At 42.4% G+C, this 25,336-nt stretch overlaps 1 protein-coding gene across 5 annotated transcripts in view; it reads right to left on the bottom strand.

Annotated features, from left to right (window-relative positions):
- Positions 1 to 25,336, bottom strand: part of EPC1 (enhancer of polycomb homolog 1) — a 97,810-nt gene that overhangs the window by 65,558 nt on the left and 6,916 nt on the right. Inside the window, exon 1 of one of the 5 annotated variants that reach the window (XM_027559809.1) lies at positions 1,471 to 1,905. The exons of 3 other annotated variants lie outside the window; for them this stretch is intronic. In XM_027559809.1, coding sequence (XP_027415610.1) covers positions 1,471 to 1,623 — 153 coding nt within the window. In that variant the 5' untranslated portion in view covers positions 1,624 to 1,905. Of the gene's footprint in view, positions 1 to 1,470; positions 1,906 to 25,336 lie in introns of those variants that run through there. One more of the 5 variants, XM_027559810.1, reaches the window with a different exon arrangement.

Below are 25,336 nucleotides of genomic sequence, written 5' to 3' on the forward strand. Positions count from 1 at the left end.
TGGTAACAAGTAAAAGAAATTAGAAGATTCTGTCTCACAGGTAACGTGCTCCGAGTCAGGTCTTGACAATCTCAACTACTACACACGCTAAGCACACTACTCTCCGAAGGAAGAGTCAACTGTCACAACTCTTTGACTTTAAAAGGTTGAACAACCCAAACAGTTTCAACAGCTTTATTTTCAAAATCAACAGTACAGAGCAAAATTTCTACATTAAAAAAATTCCGTACAGCACCAAATAGAGGTATTACAGTATAGTTTTCCACCACAAAATTGTAGTACCAATCCAGCGACTCCTCGACTTCTTGAACTGTCAACACACTGCCCCCTGTTTAAGTGGCTGTACCTGAAAACCAAGGTATGCAATTCCTTAGAAGGCATCGAATGACACCGACAAGGATCTGGGGGAAACAGACGAAGTCTTGTGTCTGAGCCCAACTTCCACGACCAAGGACAGCCACACTACGACACAGTGTCTGTGAGCTGTCAACATTTAAACACTGAAGCCCACCCATGGAAAACATCTCCCGGGTAAGGTTTCACTCCACTTGAGTTCGGTGATGGATAAGAAAGAACCCTTTTTCTAAACGGAGATCTGTTAACATCTACTTAGACTGGGTCTTGTCTCCCGTAGGTTGAGAAACCAGCAATCAGGCGAACTTAGAGTTTTATTAGGAAAAAAAATAATAAAGTTACACAGGCTTTAGAAGAGCCACGGAGTTCCCTTCAAAATCTGCAACATGTTCTCAAGGATCAAAGAAAAAGTCAAGAGGAGCAGGAGTTGACAACCCTCTGATTAAGTAGGACTCGGAGGAATGGATGCAAAAGTCCCAGAAAGAGGACGAAGGACGCAGGTCGGCTCTGGGCTGGCTCGCCGGCCCGGACCTTCCGCTGCAGGACGCCTGCCGCCCCCGCCCGGCCTCTCGGCGGGTCCACGTGGGCCGCGCAGCCCTGCCAGCCTGCGGGCCGCCGAGAGAGCACGGCCACCCGAGCGCCCGGAACCTGCGCTCCCGGCGCCGGCGGCGCGCGAAGGCCGAGCCGGCCCCAGAGCGCCACCCAGCGGCCCGCCGAGAGGCCTGCAGGCAGGGCCTCCGCGGCCCGGCCGCCGCACCCCCCGCCGCCCGCCCGCTCCCTCTCCGGATGCACAAGGCCCAGCCCAAGCGCTCCGACCACAAAATGGCTGCCGGCAGCCTCGTCACGTGACCCCTTTGTGCCTTTCGGGCGCCCGAACTCCGCGGGCCCCGGGTCCGAGGGGCCAGGGTCGGCGGGTGCCCCGACAGGAGGCCTCGCCGGGCCGCGGCGGCCGGGGGGCGAGGCCGGGGGCCCCAGGGTAAAGGCCCGGCCGGCGACGGGAGTCGGCGGCGGAGAGAAGATGGCGGCCATTTTGTGTGGGTCTGCGCTCCGCCGCCGCCGCAGGCAGCGGAGGGAGCGGGGCCCGGCGGCGGGTCGGACAGGGGAGTTAACACGTACCGACTCCTCTTCCTTCTCCATTCCGGTGGGCATCTGCGGCACGGCCCGGTTTATCGAGGCGTATTCGTGCAGGTCGGGCAGATCCTCACAGCGGAAAACCGGCAGCGGCTTCGAGGCGTCTAGCGCCCGCGCCCGAAACGACAGTTTACTCATCTCAGGCGCAGCAGATACCTCTCCGCTCTGGGGAAACGGCCCCGGCCAGCGGGATCATGGAGAACCGGGGGTTCGGTCCCCACTCGCCCACCGCTGCCGGGGACTGGAGGGGCGGAGCGCGGAGCCCGCCGTCCGGGCACTCAGAGCCGCCTGGAGGTGGGAGGCCGAGACGCTCCGCTCCTCTCTCGCTCGCTCTCCTCAATACGCCATGGCCAACATGGCGGACATTAAAACTCCACTGTGCGCTCTTCAGCCAACCCCAGCCATTCCCCACACTGCATCGCGCAGCGGCGCGGGCACGCGGGGGGGGGGGGGGGCGCCGCGGGCTCGAGGCCGGGCGCCGGCACGGAGCGCGCGTCCCGCCAACCCCCGGCGCCCGGCCCCGCTCCCCCGCGCCCGGCAGCTCGGCCCCCGCCCCCGCGGTCGCGGGCGGACCGGCCGGGTCTGGGCGGCGCGCGGGGCACTCGGACGCCGGGGACCACGGCCGGCCTCCCGCCCTGCGCGCCCGCCGTCCCGCGCTCGCTCCCGCCGGCGCCGTTGGCTGACAGGCGAGGGTGCAGCGAAGCTACAGCCCCCACCGCGCGCCGGCTCTCGGCGCGGCGGCGGCCCCGGCACCTGTCAGCGCTGGCGGCCGGGCCCTGGGTGAGGGAGCGAGCGCCCCCAGCCCCTGCCGGCGCGGCGTCTCAAGTTTTATAACGAAACTACAGACGCCATTCGGGCCGGAATGCTACTTTGAGTGAACTTTTTAACCGGCCATTATCTTTACGTGTAAGGAAACTCTGGACGGTATTTGATCGTCTCCGCTTGGATCCTGGGTCAGTTCCCATCATTGCGCTCAGTGTAAACAGGAGGCGTCCTACGTTTGCGCCAACTAGGGTTTTGGTGGTTTTATTTTTTCACCGTGCATTTTTATCGACCAACAGTCAAGTTTATTGTCATCGAAGCAAAGGGAATAATAATTATCGGGCACCGTAACCCTTAGGGAAAAAACATAAAAGCAAGACCTAGTTCACATTTTGAGAGCTGGATGATTTTTCTGCACTGGGAGAAAATGTTGCTTCAACGTAACCATGGGTTGACACTTATTTTTACCTTTACCTTATTTAACCATAGGTTGACACTTGTCCTCTGAAAAACTTTTTACAATTATTGAAGACTTACAGCACTCCTGCCAACCCCCCCCCCCCAAAAAAAATTTTAGAAAAACTATTAGAAGAGTATTTAGATGGATGTGATGACTACCATGTGGTTTATATTACACACGAAAATGAGTATCCAGAGAGCCCTCTCCAGCAGAATATTTTAAAAACCCGAAAGACTGTTGCGGTGGGTTTAATAGGTTTGGCAGCAAAATTTCAAATATTCACCGAGATCCAAAAATGCTCTGTACCTCCGCTTTTCTCCCCCAGGGGACACATAATAAAAATAATCACTTCTTAAATACTGGGTTGGATGGGAACTGTTATTAGCTTAAGGCACAGAAGCAAGGTGCTATCTTTCAGTCTGGTTTAGCTACCACCTGGATGGGGTGGGGAGAAGGAAAGGAGAAAACGGGGTTGCAGTTCTCCAAAATCATCATCAAACTCAAGTACTGACAGCTCACTTCTGTGTAGCAGACATTCACCTACAAGTCCTGTACTAAGAGGATGCATTTACTGACTCAAACATTTGAGACCTCAGGGGTCCTCTGAGTACCTGCTTATTATTCAGTGGGGCTTCCCTGATGGCTCAGTGGTAAAGAACCGGAGTGCCAATGTACGGGACTTGGGTTGGATCCCTGGGTGGGGAAGATCCCCCTAAGAAGGAAATGTCAACCCATTCCAGTATTCTTGCCTCAGAAAGCCCATGGACAGAGGAGCCTGGCAGGCTACAGTCCACTGGGGTCTCAAAAAAACTGGACAAGACTTCGTGACTAAACAACAAAAACAAAGGACAATTACTCAGCACCCACAGGACTCCCAGAGGAGCTTACGTGGTTGGAGCAGGACTCATAGATGGAAGTGCCACACCTGAAGTAAGTGTGAGGATGAAAGCTCAGGCTGTTTGGGACCAGGCAGCAGTGGCACCCAATCCATGGGGAGCGGCTCTAATGAAAACATTCGGGAAGGATTTTTGGAGGAGGTAATATCAAGGTAAAAACTAGGTAGGTTAAGTATGGGTCAAGGGTTGCAAAAAAGAAGAGAAGAAAGGTATCTTGGACCAGGAGAGCAGTTCATGGGAAGACCCAGAGCCCTGGGAGGGTGTGTCACACTCTGGGATCCTCACCACACCATGGACCATGACAGCTACTTAGCCACGTTTAACAATTCTGAAAATACTGGCTGAATATTTATTTGTATGGTAGGTCTCGCCAGGCTACATACTGTATTTCTGAAAATCCTTGCAGAATTCAGTTGATTTAGGAACCTAGAACTAAAATAGTCTTGTCATGACTGAAGCACTAAGAAAATGAATAAAACAACAGTCTATAGGGACTCCCTGGTGGTCCAGAGGCTAAGACTCCATGCTCCCAATGCAGGGGGCCGGGGTTCGATCCCTGACCAGGGAACTAGATCCTGAATGCTGCTACTAAGAGTTTGCAGGCTGCAACTAAAGATCCCGTGTACCACAACTATGGCCCAGTAGAGCCAAATAGATAGATAGATATTAGAAATAATAACAGCCCATAGATAACATTTTCTATATCCTACAATAAGCCCATAGATAACATTTTCTATATCCTACAATAGATCCCGCAACTCACTCCAGTATTCTTGCCTGGGAAATTTGTGAACAGAGGAGCCTGACGGGCATATAGGGTCACAAAGAGTTGGACACAACTTAGCAACTAAACAACAACACAAACAATAATGGGCACTATACAACTAAGTTCCTTGTTCAATAGAAATTCTAGACTCACACTTCATGGAGGGTTCAGAGAGATCCTTGCAAATTAAGCTTGCCTTTTGCAGGTGGTCTGCCTGCCAGGAGACATTTTCTTTCTGCCACTGATCCCCATTCAGCTCAATGCCCTGGATTTCTGACTTGCAGATCTTACTTGGTTCCCAAAGACCCACAGATTGCAGTCCCAAACCTCTTAGATTCAGTTCACTACCCTCCCTCCTATGGGGCAGGGAGTGTGGCAGTAAAGGCTACAGTTTAATTTTCCTCAGCATCCTTTATCCAACCAAAAAGTCACCTGCAAGAATGACTAATCCTGCCCTGCCTTTCACTTTTTCTACTCCCAGCCAAAACTTTCTATTTTCCCCGTAAGTATCCCCAACAACAGTGATACGAAATTCTCCATCTTGCAAAAGATACATACTACTAACATGAAGCTGTATATATGAACCTTTACCCACAGGGAAACTTTGGGTTGGGAAGGAATTTGCAGTATTTAATACAGTTTTGGATTGATGCCACAAATATTTATTACATAACTAGGCAACACACAGTACCATCATCGCAGAGGCTATAAATACAGTACTGATAAAGGGATGTCCACTTAACAAAACGACCAGGACCAGGCTGATTGTGACATGTAGTGCCCTGGGAGTTCAGAAGGAAAGCAGTCTAGGTGTGTTGATCAGACATTATGGGGCAAACAGCACATTATTTGGTTCTGAAGGGTGACTACTATTCCAACTGGTAATGGGAACGAAATGGTAGAAGAAAAGGTCTTCATAGAAGAGGGCAACTCTATGGACAGAAAATGGGGAGGAGGCAACCAGCAGGCATGTGTGAAGATGGGAAGGTTGCCCTGGCCAGGGTTCAGTAGGAGATGACAACAGCCCAGGTGTAAGATAAAACTGTCAAGAACCTGGGCAGAAGGAGTAGGAGTAGAAAGGACAGAGACGTATTTTAATGGCAATAATAATCACATACTATCATCACCTTGAAACTTGATTAATTTCGATTGGTTTCAAATATAGAACGTCTGGGACTTCCCTGGTGGTCCAGTGGCTAAGTCTCCATGCTCCCAAAGCAGGGGCCCTGCGTTTCATCCCTGGTTGGGGAACTAGATCCCACATGTTGCAACTAAAGAGCCTGTGCACCGTAACTAAGACCCAGAGCAGCCAAGTAAATAAATGAAAGAATATTAAAAAAAAAAAACAATATCTGCTTAAACAACAATCGAGAATGTGTCAAATGCTATAGCTCTGACACTGTACTTTGCTGTATACAATAAACCTGAAATACAGCTCCTTTTATTAGTTTACACCCAATATGAGCCCAAGTCTTAGTATTTCTTTGAAACTGCATCTAGGATTTGCATCCTTATTTCCATTCCCATTGTTTTCACCATTATCTCAGCTCTCATCACTTCCCACCTAGAAACAACCGCCAGTCCAAGTCCTCCTTCAGTCACTCATTCCTTCAATAAGCCTTGGTGAAGCTTCTACTTCATAGGAATCTGCGCTGTGCTCTCCTACCATTGCCTGGTGGGGATCAGCAGTGGCTGGTGGAGGCTGTGGGTCCCTGGGGCTGTGTAGATACAGTACACAGCTTACTGTGTAGATACAGTACTGACTGCCCTTCAGGGATTCGCAGTACCCTGCATGCATGCGTGCTGAGCCATTTCAGTCATGTCCAACTCTTTGCAACCTATGGACTGTACCCTGCCACGCTCCTCTGTCCATGGGATTCTCCAGGCAAGAATACTGGAGTGGGTTGCTGTGCCCTCCTCCAGTGGATCTTCCCGACCCAGGAACTGAACCCATATCTCCTGCATCTTCTGCACTGTAGGCAGGTTCTTTACTCACTGAGCTACCTGGGAAGCATGCCCCCAAATCAAGGTGGCTAAAACCCCACTTCCGCCTGTGTCCTCCCTTCCCCAAGTCATTTATTCGTCTTGCTCATTAGAGCCATTTGTGGGGGGGCATGGTTGCCGAGGCCTCATAATTTTGCCTCACTCTCCAACATTATTTCTCCTTAGCGCTTAAGACAACAAGCTCTTCACTCTGGCTGGTCCGTCTCATCACCGTCTTTAGAAATCAGCCAAGTCTTTCCTGCCTCCAGATTTTTCTTTATTCTTTTCTCTCTGTTCTCCCCGTCCAGCTTCAGACGATCTGCTTCTAGCTACTGAAATGCTACTTCACAGGAATGTTTTGAAGATTAAATAAAACAACCCATGTCAAGCATTTATATGGTCTCTGGCCCAGAGTAAACATTCAGTAGATGTTATCATCCTTTAAAATCTGACTCAGAGATCACCTCCTTCATGATACTTTGACAACATCACTTCTCTGGGTTCTAATTTCCTAATCTGAAGAATGAGTAAGTAGTTAGGTGAATTCAAAATCATTCTTGAGTCTACATCAATCTTTCTCATCTCTGAACTTGTATCGTTCAATCAGTAAGAACAGTAACTACCATTTATTGAACATTTACTATGTGTCAGGCCGTGCAAAAGTACATTTTAAATGCGTCATCTCCCTTAATTCTCAATATCTATGAAGTGCATCCTGTTAGAAAGGTTGCACGTTCTGCCTGTGATTACAAAGCTGGTGAGAGGTAATGCTGAGTCCAGAATCTCTGGGTTCTGCTTCCACATTGGAGCCTCAGAAACTAGATTAACTGAAGTGAAGAGTGAACTGAGAGTGAGCTTGGATCAGGAGAAAGAAAGAAAGGATGTGTGTGTGTGTGTGTGTGTGTGTGTGTGTGGCTTTTCAGGTCATCACTTTTGTTGTTCTTGAAGATGGGAAAGATGTAAAGCAAAGAATCATGTAAATAGATTAACAGCAAAGACTCATGTAAATAGATTAACTTTAGCATGGTCTTCCTCTCAGAAAGGAGGGAAGGAAGGCAAGAATGGATAGTAATCCAATGAAGTTAAATTCTCATTGATGGGACAGTAAGATTAAAAAAAAAATCATGATTTCAGTTTGCAAGCTGGAGTCCAGATTCTTCTTCCTTTCAAGCATTCAACAAATCTTTTCTGGATGTTTACTGAGAGCTAGACAAAGCTGAGAGCTAAGAATAAAGTAAGATACTGTGTATTTACTTTGGGAAATGTGAAATTAATTTCTTTAAGATGTGTAATGCACAATGCTCTCAACATTAAAAATGATACAGTGCTTCAATTGAGAGCACTGTGCCAAAGGACTAAAAACATTTTCACCTGCAATAATAATTTTCCTTCCCTTTCTTTTTATTTCATAATAAGCTATATAAAGAAATGGCATCAAGTAATTCTTCCAACATAACATTTAGGAAAATAAAAAAGAGAAGCATTTTATGATGTGCTGTATGTTGGAAAGCAAATGTTGCAATTAAACAGCAGCATTTTTAATAGGTTGTCACAGGAACAATATCTGAATGGCTGATTTCTCTACAGAATTGATTTATGCATGAAATTCTCTATATAATATTTAAGAACAATATCTTGTAGAAAATAGGATAGTTCAGAATACATCCAGAAACAGTCTAAGGCAAATTATTAACCCTAGCAAACTACAGCAGGACAGACTCAAAATTATTTCAGTTTAACTGTGTCTCCAATATATATGACTAAAACCAAACAAGTCTGTCTGAGAATGAATTAGAATTTTACAAAATCCACAGAATGGTTTCAGCATTTCTACTGGGGTTAGAAAAAAAAAAGAAGACAATGAAATATGATACATCTTATTGTGTAACATAAAATCCTAAATTTATAGAAAACCTATTCCTAGCACAGCATGGATTTTGCCAAAATTTAGACCACCATCCCAGGTCCCCTGAATCCAGTCTTTGCTTCACCACCCTAGGTGCGCAGCTAAGGCGTCCTCTATGGCAGCATTTTAACGAGGACACCACTAGATGAAGCCGGGGAAGTGGCCATTGTGTGTGTTAGCTGCTTAAGTCGTGTCCAACTCTTTGCGACCCCACGGACTGTAGCCTGCCAGACTCCTATGTCCATGGAATTCTCCAGGCAAGAATACTGGAGTGGGTTGCCATTTTCTTCTCCAGGGAAATTTCCCAATCCTGCATTGTAGGCAGATTCTTTACTGTTTGAGCCACCAGTGGCAGGAGGTATAAATAGGAAATCATCTGGAACTTAATAATTTAGTACTTGAGAAGAATGTCATATATATTAACTTTCTAGAAGAATAAAAGTCCATCTTAGAAAATTAGAAATTTTGAAAAAATTAAACCACATATACTAAAAATTTTTGGTAGTATTTCTCTAAACTGGATTTTGATAAATTATTGTTATGTTATTGAATCCAATGACTGGCACTTACTGACAGACACTGTCTATAGCCTGGGTGTGGGTCCAAGTTTGTAAAGGGCAGAAGGATAAAAATGAGAGAGAGAGGGGACAGGGAAACATAGGAACCTCTGTGTCTTACAGCCTTGAGCCTGTAAAACATACTAGTTGAGTGTGATCAGTAATAGTATAAATGGTACATGAGGGGTGAAGGGGTGAAACTTAAGAGAAATAAGAGAAAAAACTGCTCATGAAGTAGAAATTTGTGCTGAAGCATTAAGTGAAAGTTACCAGTGGGTGGTAGACAAAGAAAGATGGACAGGGATGAGGACATTTAAGAGACAGACTGTGTGAATTCTCATTGTTCCCATGACCCAAGAAAGGAAATTACTTCTATTAATATAGTCCCCTGAAACATTAGTGAAATAAACATTTTACTTTCACTGGATGTGTTCTTCTTTCCCATACATTGAGTGACACTGTATCAATTGCTTAGATAAGCACCCTGGTGCATCCAGAGAATGGAAGGGAAAGTGAGTGATTACAAAGCTGAGGAGTGAGGTAACAGGTGTGAAGAATGATTCATGGAGTAAGGAGAAGGGGCTGGGGATGGGAGCCCCAGGGACTGACAACTGGGAGACAGCGGAGGAAGAAGAGCAAAGGAGGTGGGAAGAAGCCAGGTGGCCATTCAAGGAGGGGATCAATGAGGAGAAACCAAAAGAATGAGGATGTCCTTGGAGACAGAGCAACCCTGATTTCTATCAGACAGCGTGGGCAGGAAATTCACTCCGGTGAGCTGAGACAACTGTAGGAGTCACAGGCTGAGCCGTGCCTGAAACATGTTAATCATTTACCAGGCAAGTCAAGCCAGGTCAAGTTTTGAAGTGCCTTCTTGTGAGACTTTTCTATGTACTTGCTCACAGGAGAGACAGCGCCTGGAGGGCAAAAAAAAAATCAGGTTCTGGGACACATCATCAGCACCTCCCATGTTATACATTAGCAGAAAATTAATTGCATTATGTCTCCAGTCTTCACAAAATCCTGGTATCAAGAGGAAGTAAACCATATCTTCCATCTTTAAAATTGCAGAAACTAAGAAACAAAAGCCCAATTGGACTTAAGTGAGTTACTGAGCAAGGTATACACACCACATCTAGATCTTAATATTTCTTCCGAATTAGGCTTGCCAAACACTAGACTCATCAGCCATAAACAACTCAAGGACACTGTGGTAGCACATATATTTGGACACATATTTTGACTTGATTAGATTTATTAATAAAGCCTGTTAACTTTTTTGGTGTTTTTATTCCTTCCAGTCTTTCATGGCTTTGTCTTTCACTTTCTTGTTTTATAACATTGGAATAATATTGTCTATTATCTTGTAATCCTCACTTCTCAATATAATTTGAGATAGTCCCACTTCATTCAATATTCTTCTCAGACGTTAGCTTAGTGTTTTTCAGAAGTATGTTTCAAAAATCACTAATCTGAGAAATTATGTTCTGAGATGAGAGTTCCATAAAGAGTTCCATATAAAACCAGTAAGTGAGGGAAATAACTGCCTCTTTAAAATACATAGAGGCTCACAATGTACAGGCTCAAAGAAGTCTTGCAGAAATACTGATGCTTAGAACAGTATTTTCCAAAGTTATCTCACCTTGCAACCCTTTACCATGTACTATCAATTACTACCTTTCGTTTTATAAAAGTACACCTTGGGACTTCCCTGGTGGCTCAATGGATAAGAATCCGCCTGCCGGTGAAGAGGACATGGGTGTGATCCCTGGTCTGGGAAGATCCTACATACCACGGAGCAACTAGGCCTGCACACCACACTCTAGAGCCCATGCGCCCCAGAGCCCATGCTCCACGACAACAGAAGCCGCCACGATGAGAAGCCTGCGCACCACAACTAGAGCGCAGCCCCCGCTCAATGCAACTAGAGAAAACCCGTGTGCAGTAGCAAAGACTCAGTGCAGCCAAAGATAAAATAAAACTTCGAAAACAGTATTAAAAGAAAACGCACACCGTGGGAAATTCTAACCTAGGCAATTCAAGGAAATAGAAGATTTTTCTGATCAAGCTATTTAATTACTTAGGAAGTCTGACATGAACTTTGAAAAAGCATAAAGTTCTTATAAATGTAAAAATGTATCTGTATTACCACTTCTTAAGATTTTTATCCTGCTAAAAACAGTGCAAGTAAGACAGGCACTAGAATTGTGCTCAGAGAAGGCAATGGCACCCCACTCCAGTACTCTTGCCTGGAGAATCCCTCGGACCGAGGAGCCTGGTGGGCCGCAGTCCATGGGGTCACTAAGAGTCGGACACGACATAGCGACTTCACTTTCACTTTTCACTTTCATGCATTGGAGAAGGAAATGGCAACCCACTCCAGTGTTCTTGCCTGGAGAATCCCAGGGACGGGGGAGCCTGGTGGGCTGCCGTCTATGGGGTCACAACAGAGTCAGACACGACTGAAGCGACTTAGAATTGTGCAGGTTGCTATACTTTGGCAATACATTTGGTGTTTGATACTAAATTAACTGAAATGCTTAGCTACATTTCTTTCTAAAAGTTTCTCTACTAAAAAGGACATAGGGAACTTTGATTCAGAGATGTTTTTTTACTCTAACTTAAGGAGAAGGAAATGGCAACCCACTCCGGTGTTCTTGCCTGAGAATCCCAGGGACGGGGGAGCCTGGTGGCTGCCGTCTATGGGGTCACACAGAGTCGGACACGACTGAAGTGACTTAGCAGCAGCAGCAGCAGCAAGCTCTTGGAACTGCAGTTTCTTCATCCATAAAATGGGACTCCTAACACAATGTATCACCTAGGTTGTTACATTGATTCAATGAAATCATTAGCAAAGAATTTAGCATGAACCTGACACAAAAGTCATGCTCATTACACATGAGCTATTTTTTTAAAGGATATTTTTTATTTTCTTCCTGTTAATAGGTCATTTTACTTTTCTGAGCTTTATTTTTGTACACTTAGTATAAAACATAACAGTGATTGTAAAGGTTTCAACACTCTTGGCTAAAGAAACAAAACTAAGAAATCCTCAAATGAAACCAGAAACCAAGATACATATATAAAATAATCTATGTAAACTATTATACCCATCTTCTAGAATCTTTCTGTTTTGTTTCTATGTAGGAGTTTTGTTTTTTATGTTGAAATCTACAAGGAGCTCTGCAGTACCCCACCCCACCCCCACCCACTGACAACTGATTCACCAGGCTGTTGCCCAGTGATGGCTTAATCTCCAAATCTGGTCAAGCAAGCTCTCCAGGGGGTCAGGGCCTCTCTGTACAGGTTGCTACTGTTTCTCTCAGGGTGAGTGCTTTGTGTAAAAAGAGAGTCCAATGATAAACAACATTTTGCATTCAAAGTAGCAACATAGCAGAGTGAGATACAGCATTAACTACTGGAGGGAACATTGGCTTCCACATTGAAAGATCCAGATGCTAATCTCAGGCCTACCCTTTACCAGCAGCATGCTAAGTCACTTCAGTCATGTCCGACTCTGTGCGACCCCATAGAAGGCAGCCCACCAGGCTCCCCTGTCCCTGGCAAGAACACTGGAGTGGGTTGCCATTTCCTTCTCCAATGCATGGAAGTGAAAAGTGAAAGTGAAGTTGCTCAGTTGCTTAGCGACCCCATGGAGTACAGCCTACCAGGCTCCTCCATCCATGGGGTTTTCCAGGCAAGAGTACTGGAGTGGAGTGCCCCACCAGCAGCATAAGCCTACAGAAATGAATTCATCATGGGGCCTTAAGCATCTCTTATGCTTGGTCTGGCTTCCCAGGTGGCACAGTAGTAAAGAATCTGCCTGCCAGTGCAGGAGATGCAAGAGACTTGGGTTCATTCTGTGGGTCAGGAACATTCCCTGGAGGAGGAAATGGCAACCCACTCCAGTATTCTCGCCTGGAGAATTAATGGACAGAGCCACAAACAGTCAGACATGACTGAGTGATATGACATACTTGGTCTAAAGAATACTTTTTCTCCTCCTTCTTAGGCCAATATGAAGAACAAACATATGGTTTTAAAAAAAAAAAACTTTGATAATTGCAAAGTATTTTTTTTAATTTCCCACACAAATATACTAGGGAAGATTATTTTATTATATATTATATATTATATATAATAAAAATATTATTTTATTTCAGTTTCACCCTAGTGGTCAGGAAGGGCATTACATACACTTGCTCCCAAGTAATACACTGAAACAGAAGATCCCTCAGCTGTTCAGATCATGCAGTTGGTTACAGAAGATTTCATTCCTAGTCTAAGGCCCTTTAAGCACTTCCTTAAAAAGGAGATATTTAAGGCAACACCAAAATTCACCCATTTTACCTATTTTCAGTAGTCCTTTTCTTTCACCCCCTTTAATTTATCTTGCCATATTTCTTCAACTATTTAGAGAGTGTGTCTAGTACAATATAAAATTTTAAGAAATGTACGGTAAGTTTGAATTATTTTGAGATAAGCAGGAGCTTTAAGAAAAATTGTTAAAAGAGTGTAATACAGTGGTTAGAAGTGCTGGCTCCAGAGTCAGACATGATTTGGGTTTGAATCTCAACTCTGATCTTTTCTAGCTCTGTGAACCTGAATAAAAATTCTAATTTCTACCTCTAATACTGAGATAATACATACTTCCAAGTATTGTTGTGAATAGATAAATAAGCCACATAACTAAAGTTACTGACTTCTTACCTTGGCCCGGGTGCTTTACATGTATGATCTCCCTTGTTCTTGTTCTTAGTCCCTAAGTCATGTTCCACTCTTTTGCGACCCCATGTACTATAGCCCACCAGACCACTCTGTCCATGGATTTTCCACTCAAGATCTCCAGGGGATCTTCCTGACCCGGGGATCAAACCTATATCTCCTGCTTGACATGCAGATTCATTACCACTGAGCCATCAGGGAAGCACGATCTCATTGAATCCCTATAAAATCTTACAAGATGGCTCCAATGCCTCCCTTGTGGTGAGATTTCAAAAAGTGTTAGATATTATTTCATCAAAAAGTCTGAATATTCTTCTTAAAGATTAAGAAACAGTTTCCAGTTGAGTGTGGAAAACGGGTTACCCAAGTAGGGTGACCGAGGTCCTGATTACCTTCATTTTAACATAAACACTACACCGGGTTTATCCTATCTGTTCAGTCCTCCTTTCTGTTGAACAAAAACATACAAAACCCAAATCTTAAAAAGAAAGAAATACTATCTGAATAAAAGAGTGTTCCCTCTTGAATATTTTTTCTCACATGCTTCTTCACATCAGGCTTTTATGGGACACTTTTGCATGTTTCTCCAGCATCTACCTACCCTTCTTCCATCTTTACAGAATTCTCTTTGCCTTTATTTTCTTGGGTTGTTTCATAATCTGTGCTCCCCCAACCCACCCCACCCCCGCCCCCCGCCTCAAATAACTAAACTCTCATGTTGTCCTTGAAAAACAATGGTTCCTCAGCATTATTTTTTTTAACAATATTCTGTATAGTGGTCTTTCTTAACTCTTCATGGGAATAACAAAACAATTGTAAATATAGAGAAAATAGTCTAATTTTATGATAATATTGCTTCTATTATGTGAGTTTTTAAGGTTACTTTTAAAAGCAAAGAAGTTTTTAAGCTGTTGCAGTTTTATAATCATCATCAATGAATTACAAAAATAATTCATGCTAAGCTATCTCATCTGTATTACATAGTTACTTATGAGCATTTTAATTTAGAAGCTGGAGGTTCTAATCCTGGCTTTGCCACCAACTAGCTGTGTGATCTTGATTTTAATCTCCCTGGACTTCAGTATCTTCAACTTTGAAAAGGAGGACTAAGACTTAATGATCCCTTCCAAAACTTACAACTCTCAAATTGGATGATTATCTCATTTCTATTGTTGGTAGGAAAAAATGAGGATACATGAAATTTTCTAAATGGAAAAAACTAACAAAAGAAAATTAGAGACACGAGATTTTTCGGAAACTATGTCTTCAGTGTTTCCTGACTATATATTTACACAGTCTAGCAGGCCCTTGAGAAGACTGAGAGCAAATAAAGTCCTAGAAGATATGCCTTACGGAGAGTGAGCGGGTCAAGATGTTATACTGTGGGATTTCCCTGGTGGTCCATTGGCTAAGACTCCACATTCCCAATGCAGGGTGCCTGGGTTCAGTTCCTAGTTGGGGAACTAGATCCCACATGCCATAGAAAAGAGTTTGTATGCTAACTAAAGATCCCGCATGCCGCAATTAAGACCCAGTTATATTATGTTATACTATATATGTTATACTATAATTAGTAATAACTGATGATCAAGCAAAAAGTTTTTAAAAGATGCTTAGTATAAGTAGTCTTGCCATTGTTTTTAGTATAGTTGCTAAGTTGTAACCGATTCTTTGCCACCCCATGGACTGTAGCCCGCCAGACTCCTCTGTCCATGGGATTTCCCAAGCAAGAATACTGGAGTGGGTTGCTATTTCCTTTTCCAGGGGATCTCCCAACCCAGGAATGAAACCCACGTCTTCTACGTTGGCAGGCAGGTTCTTTAGCAATGAGCCAACTGGGAAGCCCTAGTCTTGCACTGTATGTTCAAATGTGAGCTGAGAAATCCACGTAGCATACAAATAAAAAAAACTGAAATATAAAAACCATTAAAACTGAAAAAGATTCATAATTAATATGAAAAAAAGATAACAAACTGAAACAAAAGCTAAAGCAGAAATGGTCAAAATAATTAAGTCTGGTAATGAAAGACTGTGTGGATCACAACAAACTTCTTAAAGAGATGGGAATACCAGACCACCTGACCTGCTTCTCAGAAACCTGTACGTAGGTCAAGAAGCAACAGTTAGAACAGGGCATGGGACAACAGACTGGTTCCAAATCAGGAAAGGAGTACGTCGAGACTGGAAATTATCATCCTGCTTATTTAACTTCTATGCAGAGTATATCATGCAAAATGCTGGGCTGGATGAAGCTCAAGCTGGAATCAAGATTGCAGGGAGAAATATCAATAACCTCAGATATGTAGATGACACCATTCTAATGGCAGAATGTGAAGAGGAACTAAAGAGCCTCTTGATGAAGGTGAAAGAGGAAAGTGAAAAAGCTGACTTAAAATGCAACATTCATAAAAGTAAGATCATGGTACCCAGGTTCCATCACTTCATGGCAAATAGATGGGGGTGGGGAAATGGAAAAAGTGATAGACTTTATTTTCTTGGGCTCCAAAATCACTGCGGACAATGACTGCAGCCATGAAATTAAGACACTTGCTCCTTGGAAGAACTATGTCCAATCTAGACAGGATATTAAAAAGCAGAGACATCACTTTGCCTACAAAGATCCATATAGTGAAAGCTATAGTTTTTCCATTAGTCATGTACAGATGTGAGAGTTGGACCATGATGTGAGAGTTGGACCATAAAAAAGGCTGAGTGCAAAAGAATTGATGCTTTTGAACTCTGGTGCTAGAGAAGAATATTGAGAGTCCCTTGAACAGCGAGGTCAAACCAGTTCAATCCTAAATGAAATCATCCCTGACTATTCACTGGAAAGACATGCTGCAGCTGAAGCTCCAATACTTTGGCCACCTGATGCAAAGAGCTGACTCACTGGCAAAGACCCTGATACTAGGAAAGATTGAGGGCTGGAGGAGAAGGGGGCAACAGAGTATGAGATGGTTGGATGGCATCACCAACTCAATGGACCTGAATTCGAGCAAACTCAAGGAGAAAGTGAAGGACAGGGAAGCCTGGTGTCCTGCAGTCCATGAGGTCGCAAAGAGTTGGACACCACAGAGCAACTGAACAACAAAATAAAAAATCTGCAACTAGGCTAATATTCTCACTGGAAAAGTGCAGACAATTTCTATGTAATAAACTAAAAAAACAACACAGTATTATTATCCAAGCACTGACAGAAAATACCAAATAGCAACAAGAAGAACAACAATAGTAACAATTTAACCAATTTAACAATTTGAAAAGTATGATGAAAGTACGAAGAGTACCTTTTAATCTTACATCAAAAAACTAGGTTATGTGTGAGGACCTCCCTGGTGGTTCCTTGACTAAGACGCTATGCTCCCAATGCAGGGGGTCCAGGTTTTCAATCCCTGGTCAGGGAACTAGATCCCATATGCTGCAGCTAAAGACCCAGTGTAGCCAAATGAATAAATAATTTTTTAAAAGATTAAAAAAAAAAGGTTATGTATGAGATGAATTGGGAAATTGGAACTGACATATCACACTCTGTATAAAACAGATAACTAATGAGAACCTGCTGTATATCACAGGGACCTCTACTCAGTGCTCTGTGGTGACCTAAATGGGAAGGCAATCCAAAAAAGAGGGATATTAAAAAAAAAAAAAAGAGGGGCAGAAGGAGAAGAGGGCATCAGAGGATGAGATGGCTGGACGGCATCACTGATGCAATGAACATGAACTTGGGCAAACTCCAGGAGATGGTGAGGGACAGGGAATTTGGCGTGCTGCGTTCCTGGGGTTGCAAAGAATTGGAACTGACTGGGTGACCGAACACCAACATGTGTATGTATAAGTGATTCACTTTGCTGTATAGCAGAAACTAATACAACACTGTAAAGCAACTATAATCAAAATGAAAAAAAAAAAAAAAAAAAAAAACAGGCTTTACATAGTATAAGTTTTTCTGACATTGTTTCATTTATTGGGCCCTATCTCCGTGCAAGCATTGTATTATGAACCATGGGAGACACAAAAGAAAAAAATGTTATTGCCCTTAATGAACTTAATTCCTATAAAAGCAAATAGGGTGGTATGTCTTGTGTGTGTATTCTGGAATATCCTGTTTTGAAAGGAACATTTAAAATAATTTTATATCATTTTATTTTCAGATTTACAAATGATTTGAATAAAATATACAGGAAATGTGTCATAAATTTACTTCACAAAGTAGTTTATTTTCATCTCTTTTCATGATACTTAACTAATTTTCAGGTTAACTATCTTAAACCAAAAGTTTATTCATCATTTCAGATTTTCCATAATAAAGTTGGAAATCAGTATTTAACAATCATGGAATAGTCAGCCATCAATTTATGTGGCTATTCATTTAAAAACTCTATAAATAACACATGCTGAAGAGGATGTAGAGAAAAGGGAACCCTCCTACACTGTTGGTGGGAAGGTAAGTTGGTGTAGCCACTGTTTGAGAACACTATGGAGGTTTCTCAAACACCTAAAAATAGGATTACCATATGATCCTGCAATCCCATTCCTGGGCATATATCCAGACAAAACTCTCATTCAAAAGAACACATGTAACCCTATGTTCATAGCAGCACTATCTACAATAGCCAGGATGTGGAAGCAACCTAAATGTCCATCAACAGAGGAATGGATAAAGAAGATGTGGTGAATATATATACAATGGAATATTACTCAGCCATAAAAAAGAACAAAATGCCATGTGCAATGACATGGATGCAACTAGAGTTTCTCATACTAAGTCAGAAAGACAAATACCATATGCTATCACTTATATGTGGAATCTAAAATATGACAAATGAACCTATTTTTGCAATAGAAACATACGTAGAAAACAGAGTTGTGATTGCCAAGGGGGAGCAGATTGGCAGAAGGACGAAAGGAGAGTTTGGGTTTAGCAGATGTAGACTGTTTTATATAGAATGGATAAACAACAATACAATAGAATGGATAAACAACAATATAAAACAAATATACACTGTATAGCAGAGAACTATATTCAATATCCAATGATAAACCATAATGGAAAAGAATATTTGAAAAAGAATATATATATATATATATATATGGAATCACTTTGCTTTACAACATAAATTAACATTGTAAATCAACTATATTGTACTTCAATAAAAAATTTTGTTAAGTAATTTCTGTGGCTATTAAGATGACAAGTAAAAGGTGTTATGGCTGTATATGGAAAGAAGCATACATGACAAGGTGAACTGAGGGAGCGAAGAGCAGCACATGAAGGACCTACCCAGGGATCATGACCTAAATGCGTTCGATGGACAATGAGAGGATCGTGAAGGAACAGAGAGGGAGTGTTCCTCCCGCAGCGTGTGAAGCAGTGTGATGCCATCTTCCTCACACTCTTGAGAGAGAGAGGGATTCTCTGCTGAGTGCAATGGAGCATTTGCAGTGGTAAATTCCAGAGCTGAAAAAGAATGTACCTGGAAATTCCAATTTTCCATTTTCTGGGGGGCCACACCACATGGCATGTGGGATCATAGTTCCCTGACCAGGGATGGAACCCAAGCCCCTTGCACTGGTAGCACGGAATTTTAACCCCTGGCCCACTGGGGAAGTCCTTCCGATTTTCCATTCTTAATATCACCAACCATCAGAATTTTAAGAAAGGTTAGTATGAGGGAATTATGCCAGGAAAATCTTATGAAATTTAGTGTGGTTATTCTTGAATTTAAGATATAATAGAAAAAATAGTTTTTTAAATAAAACTTGTATAATCATGAAAACCCAAAATTTGAAATTCCACATATTTGGCATGTAAAATAGAATGTACATTAAAATTTCTATTCCTTATTTAACTCATTTTATTCACTAGTTCCTTTAATGTAGTATAGCTGAACAAGTGCGCTTCCAAAAAAATGCAAAGCCTTAAAGAGTCTTATAAAGGCATGTTTCCAATTGAAATGTATACTTAAAAAAAATTATATATTTGGCTGTACCACATCTTACTTGCAGCACGTGGGATCTAGTTCCCTGACCAGGGATTCTTCAAACCCAGGCCTCCTGCATTGGGAGCACAGATCAATGCCCCTGGACCACCAGGGAAGTCCCAAAATGTATACTTTTACATTTTATACAAAATTCTGAGTTCTTACGCATTTGAAAGGAAATAATAATACAGAGATTCTTTACCAGCTGAGCTACAAAGGAAGCCCAAATAATATATAGACAACTGTCTATGTTTATGCTTTCAAATGAACAGCAATGTCATTCTGCCACTAGCCAGCCTGTTATTTTTCTTTTCTCTTTAAATTTCTATTCATTTGGGGGAAATGAACACTTATTATCAATAGAAGTAGCCTTATAAACTCACAGTTGTCAAGAAATAGTAAACAAGCAAATAAATCCCTTATGCGCTCTTTCAGCTCTTCAGTGCTCTTATGCTGCCCCCTGCCGCCCAGCGTCCACACTTCACTGAAAACTGTCCCAAACTTTCAACCTTTTTCACTCTTCCCATCAAAACTTAATCTGGTTAGAGATCTATACCACTGGAGTTTTCCTCTACCAGGCTAATGGGTAAACAGATGTCTATTAACAAAGAGGTAGTTCCTTCCTATTTATCCCATCACCATTTCCAGGGCACTTATGTTTTTGAACTGATGTCTGATGGGTAATGACCGACATCCTGATTCCCAAGTCCCTTCCCCCACCCCCCAGCCTCTAGCTCCCCCACATCACAGCTTACTCTCTGCCCACACTGGACTTCCAGCTGGTATTCCCAGTGCCACGGTGTTTTGTCTCCTCTTTGCTTGTGTTCTCATGACTTTCTTTACTTGAAAGTCTCCTCTCAATTTCTACCTGTTGAAAGCCCACCCACCTTCCAAGCTCTGGTCAAAAGTACTTGCTCCATGAAGTTTCCTCCAATTCCCAAATGCTTCTCTTCCGTTTTCCCTTTAATCGTTTCAGACTCTGTCCAATATAGTTGTTGTTTTAATGTAGTAGAATCTCAATAAGGATTTATTTAACGAGTGAAGAGCAGTTAACAGAGGAACCTTAATTCTTGGAGCAACTGACTTATCAACTTCATAAAGGACATGGGGAGGATGATGAGAGCCTCTCGAATACTGCAACAACTTTATACACCAGAGTGAGGTGAACGTTTTAATTTCCATCACAGAATGTAAGGGCAGTTCTGATCCCTGAAATCAGAGGTACCTGTGAAAAAATGAACTTAGTGCCTTTGTCATGTCAGGCATTACTCTAGGTGCTTTAAATGCAAATCTCATAGCAGTCAGGTGGGTAGGCAAGATCACTTTGATTCACAGAAGAGGAAACTGGGGGTCTGGACAATTAAGTAACTGTCTGAAGGTTATAGGCATAATAAAGAGCTGATGGAGGAATTCAGATTTGTCAAAGCTGGGTATTTAGGGACTTCCCCAGTGGGGAAGTGGTGATCCCGTGCATGGTTAAGACTCTGTGCTTCCACTGCAGGGGGCATGGGTTCAATCCCTATTTGGGGAACTACGATCCTGCATGCCCAGTGAAAACATAAGAAATGTGTATTTAAAATGTTCCTGTGATGTCTTCAACAGAAATATGTATGGAGAGGCTTCTAGGGAGCTATCTGGAAGTTAAAAAAAAAACAAAAACAAAAAACTGTTAAAAGAATTGCCTTAGAAATTGTGACCACATAGACAAAAGCCAAGAGAGAGATTCAGTGTCAATTAATTATCCGTTAATATCTGCAAGAGCTGATTGTCTTACAAGGCATAACCTGAAGGACTGTAGTAGTCTGCCAAGTTCAGAGGTCTCTCGAGGACAGTTATATATATTCTAAAAGATTAAGAAATGCAGAATCCAAATACTTGTCAGTTGATGTAGCCACTTGTGTGGGGACCAACAATTCTAACTTGACTGAAAAAAAGGTAAAGATATGACAATATCTCAGGAAAATAGGCTTTGAGAATACTTTTTTTTTTTTTTGATACAGTGAACATAAATAGGTTCATTATGTCACAGTGTCTCAGACAGGGATCTAATTGTGTTGTAATCAAAACCTGTGCTCATCAAGAAACTTCAGTAGACAAAAAAAATAAACTGGAGAAGGCAACACTCTAATTTTTTGGTAGGATATAACTCTTTTCTTAGTAGGTAAGAATCTTTTAACTTCATAAAGAATATTAGAATAAGAAAAGAAATGTTTTTAAATCGATGTAATTGTTGTTTCACAACATTTGGAGTAAGAGGTCAGCTTAGTACACTTTCAAATAGAATTCCTTTTTATATGCAGCATTGAAACATTAAAGAGAACTTAAGAATCACCATATTTAAAAGTTAAATGTATGAGGGGCTCCCCTAGTGATCCAGCAGTTAAGAATCTGCCTTCCAATGCAGGGGAGTTGGGTTCGATCCCTGGTTGGGGAACTAGGATCCCGCATGCTACAGGCAACTAAGCCCATGTGCTGCAACCAAGACACAGTGTAGCCAAATTTTTAAAAATAAATAAATAAACTTAAAAGTTAAATTTGTGAGATGGATAAGACCTTCTTAACTTCTTGAAAATGCCTGCTAAAGTACCAAAGTAAGCAATCGGATGTAGTAAAGGTAAAATGTATATAAAAAGTTGGGAGGTTTTTAATTAAATAATGCCATAAATGAGACCAAGTTTTAAAGGACCATGATATCTAAAATTTGCAAGATTTGTAAGGTAAATTTAAAAACATAAGGAAGAACTACCTTTGGGTATGTAACTTCAATACATTTCATATTATTTTTAAATAACTTGATTTCAGAATAGTCTTTCAATATACAAGACTTACTCTTGAGGGCATCAGGTAATTTATAATTGAAGAGTGGCAGCTGGACTGCTTTTCTTCCAGCTGAAGTTGGTATTCATTAAGCAGTCAGCACATGTGGACAGAACTGGTTTAACTGTCCAATTATTCTTTCAATCTGAAATCTCCCTCTCTTCCTAGATGACTGTAGCTTTTGAAAGACTGAAATGAGAAGTAGCAACACTATCTACTGGTAGCCCCAATATCTGGTTTAGAGGCTTTTTTCCATAGGGTCACTCAACAATCCTCAACTCCAGCAGCATGTTAGAACCCCACGGAGAGTTTTTAGAAAATACTTATGCTCAGATTCCACCGAGATCAGCTAGAACTTCTGAGGATAGGGCACAGACATTTAATTTGTAAGTTTTTGGGTGATTCTAAGTGCAGCCTCTTGATGAAAGTGACAGAGGAGAGTGAAAAAGTTGGCTTAAAGCTCAACATTCAGAAAACTAAGATCATGGCATCTGGTCCCATCGCTTCATGGGAAATAGATGGGGAAACAGTGGAAACAGTGTCAGACTTTATTTTTCTGGGCTCCAAAATCACTGCAGATGGTGACTACAGCCATGAAATTAAAAGATGCTTACTCCTTGGAAGGAAAGTTATGACCAACCTAGATAGCATATTCAAAAGCAGAGATATTACTTTGCCAACAAAGGTCTGTCTAGTCAAGGCTATGGTTTTTCCAGCAGTCGTGTATGGATGCGAGAGTTGGACCGTGAAGAAAGCTGAGTGGTGAAGAATTGATGCTTTTGAACTGTGGTGTTGGAGAAGACTCTTGAGAGTCCCTTGGACTGCAAGGAGATCCAACCAGTCCATTCTAAAGGAGATCAGTCCTGGGTGTTCTTTGGAAGGAATGATGCTGAGACTGAAACTCCAATACTTTGGCCACGTCATGCGAAGAGTTGACTCATTGGAAAAGACCCTGATGCTGGGAGGGATTGGGGGCAGGAGGAGAAGGGGACGACAGAGGATGAGATGGCTGGATGGCATCACCGACTCGATGCACGTGAGTTTGGGTGAACTCTGGGAGTTGGTGATGGACAGGGAGGCCTGCCGCTGCTGAGTCGCTGCAAATCATGGGGTCGCAAAGAGTCGGACACGACTGAGTGACTGAACTGAAGTGCAGACAGTGTTAAGAAGCACTGGTCCACAGTGTGAGCCTACTGTGGTGTGAAGTTCCAATAGAATTTTCTGTAATTGTGGACACTGCTATAGACTGAATATTTATATCCCCCAGCCTCCAAATGCATACACTGAAATCCTAGTCCCAGATGTGATGGTATTTGGAGGTGGGTTTTTTTGGGGGTGATTAGGTCATGAGGGTGGAGCCCTCAAATTAGCACCCTTGCCTGCCGTCTATGGGGTCGCACAGAGTCAGACATGACTGAAGCGACTTAGCAGCAGCAGCAGTAAGAGATCCTAGAGAGCTCCCTTACGCCATCCACTGTGTGAGGACACAGCTACAAACCAAGAAGTGGACCTTCACTAGACACAGAATTTGCTGGTATCTTGATCTTGGTGAAGAATCCACCTACAATGCAGGAGATCTGTGTTTGATCCCTGAGTCAGGAAGATTCCCTGGAGAAGGGAATGGCTACATACTCCAGTATTTTTGCCTGGAGAATTCCATGGACAGAGGAGCCTGGTGGGCTGCAGTCCATGGGGTTGCAAAGAGTCAGACACGACTGAGCAACTAACACTTTTTATTTTCACTTGATCTTAGATTTCCTAGCTTCTAGAACTGTGAGAAATAAATTTCTGTTGTGTATAAGCCACCCAGTTTATGGTATTCTGTTACAGCAACCTGAACAACTAAGAAGCCTTCCACAAATTAGTTGTCCAATATGGTAACCAACAGCCAGGTGTAGCTACTGAATGTTTCATTTTAATTAATTCCAATTTAAACTTACATAGCCACAAATGGCTAGTGACTGCCATCCTGGACAGCACAGTTCTGGCAGATTTAGACCATTTTAAATGACCTGAGTCTATTATTACCTAGGTGCCGAGTGATGTTTTATGATATGGCTGAAAACAGCCCAGACCTGCCTCTTCGAGTACTTCATTCCAGCTTCTTGATGGGGTTTCCATGGGATGAAAGGATAACTCAATGCTTATTCAGGCTTCTGAGAATGCTAAGGACATTGAATTCACTGATTTTTTTTTTTTTTTACTGATTTATGTTGGAGGTTTGTTTCTTGGACTTTATACTTTAGTGAAAAATGAGCAAAAGCTTTCAGACTTAAATTTTTTAAGTCTCAAAGCAGTGAAGCAATTAAACTCTTGGCTCCTTGGCACTTGAGAGTGTTTTTCAGTTGGAGGTTGTGACCTGTCTTAGGAGGATGGAGAGTTTCCAGTGGATTGGGGCAGTAGCCTGAGTTTCAGAGCTAAATATAGGTCACTGGCATGATGGCCTCTTTTTCCTAGTCTCATCAAAACCATGTCATTTTAATGAACATGGGGCTTTAGTGGGTGGTGGGATAAAATCTTGAGAAAACCCAGCAAGATGATGAGATACAGAAGTCTTTTTCATATGTAACTTGCTACTGAGCACAACTCAGTTCTATTTTTACTTGCTTTTAAAAATAATTTGTAAATTACAGATTACCATTTAAAAAAAAAAACACAAATATGAGTTGCTGGAAAAATAATCTCAAATGTGATGCTCATGCTGAAACATAAGATGTAGTCATTGCTCTACTCTCAAGGAGGCTATCCTGACCCCCTATTCAATCCTGCACATGTATTTACTCATATATTTGCCAATTATTAATTTATATCCTTTAAAGTTTGGCATATTTCAAATCCAAAATATTTTCCATGGCAGGTACCCTCTGATTCTCTAGAGCAAAGTCTCAAAGGGTGATCCTCTGACCAGCAGCATCAGCAGCATCTAGCAGCTTCAACTTCTTAGGCCCCACCCCAGACCCACTGATCCAGGAACTTGAGGTGTGGGCCCAGCCACCTGTAT

Source organism: Bos indicus x Bos taurus, chromosome 13 (assembly GCF_003369695.1).
Source record: "Bos indicus x Bos taurus breed Angus x Brahman F1 hybrid chromosome 13, Bos_hybrid_MaternalHap_v2.0, whole genome shotgun sequence".
NCBI classification, from domain to species: domain Eukaryota; kingdom Metazoa; phylum Chordata; class Mammalia; order Artiodactyla; family Bovidae; genus Bos; species Bos indicus x Bos taurus.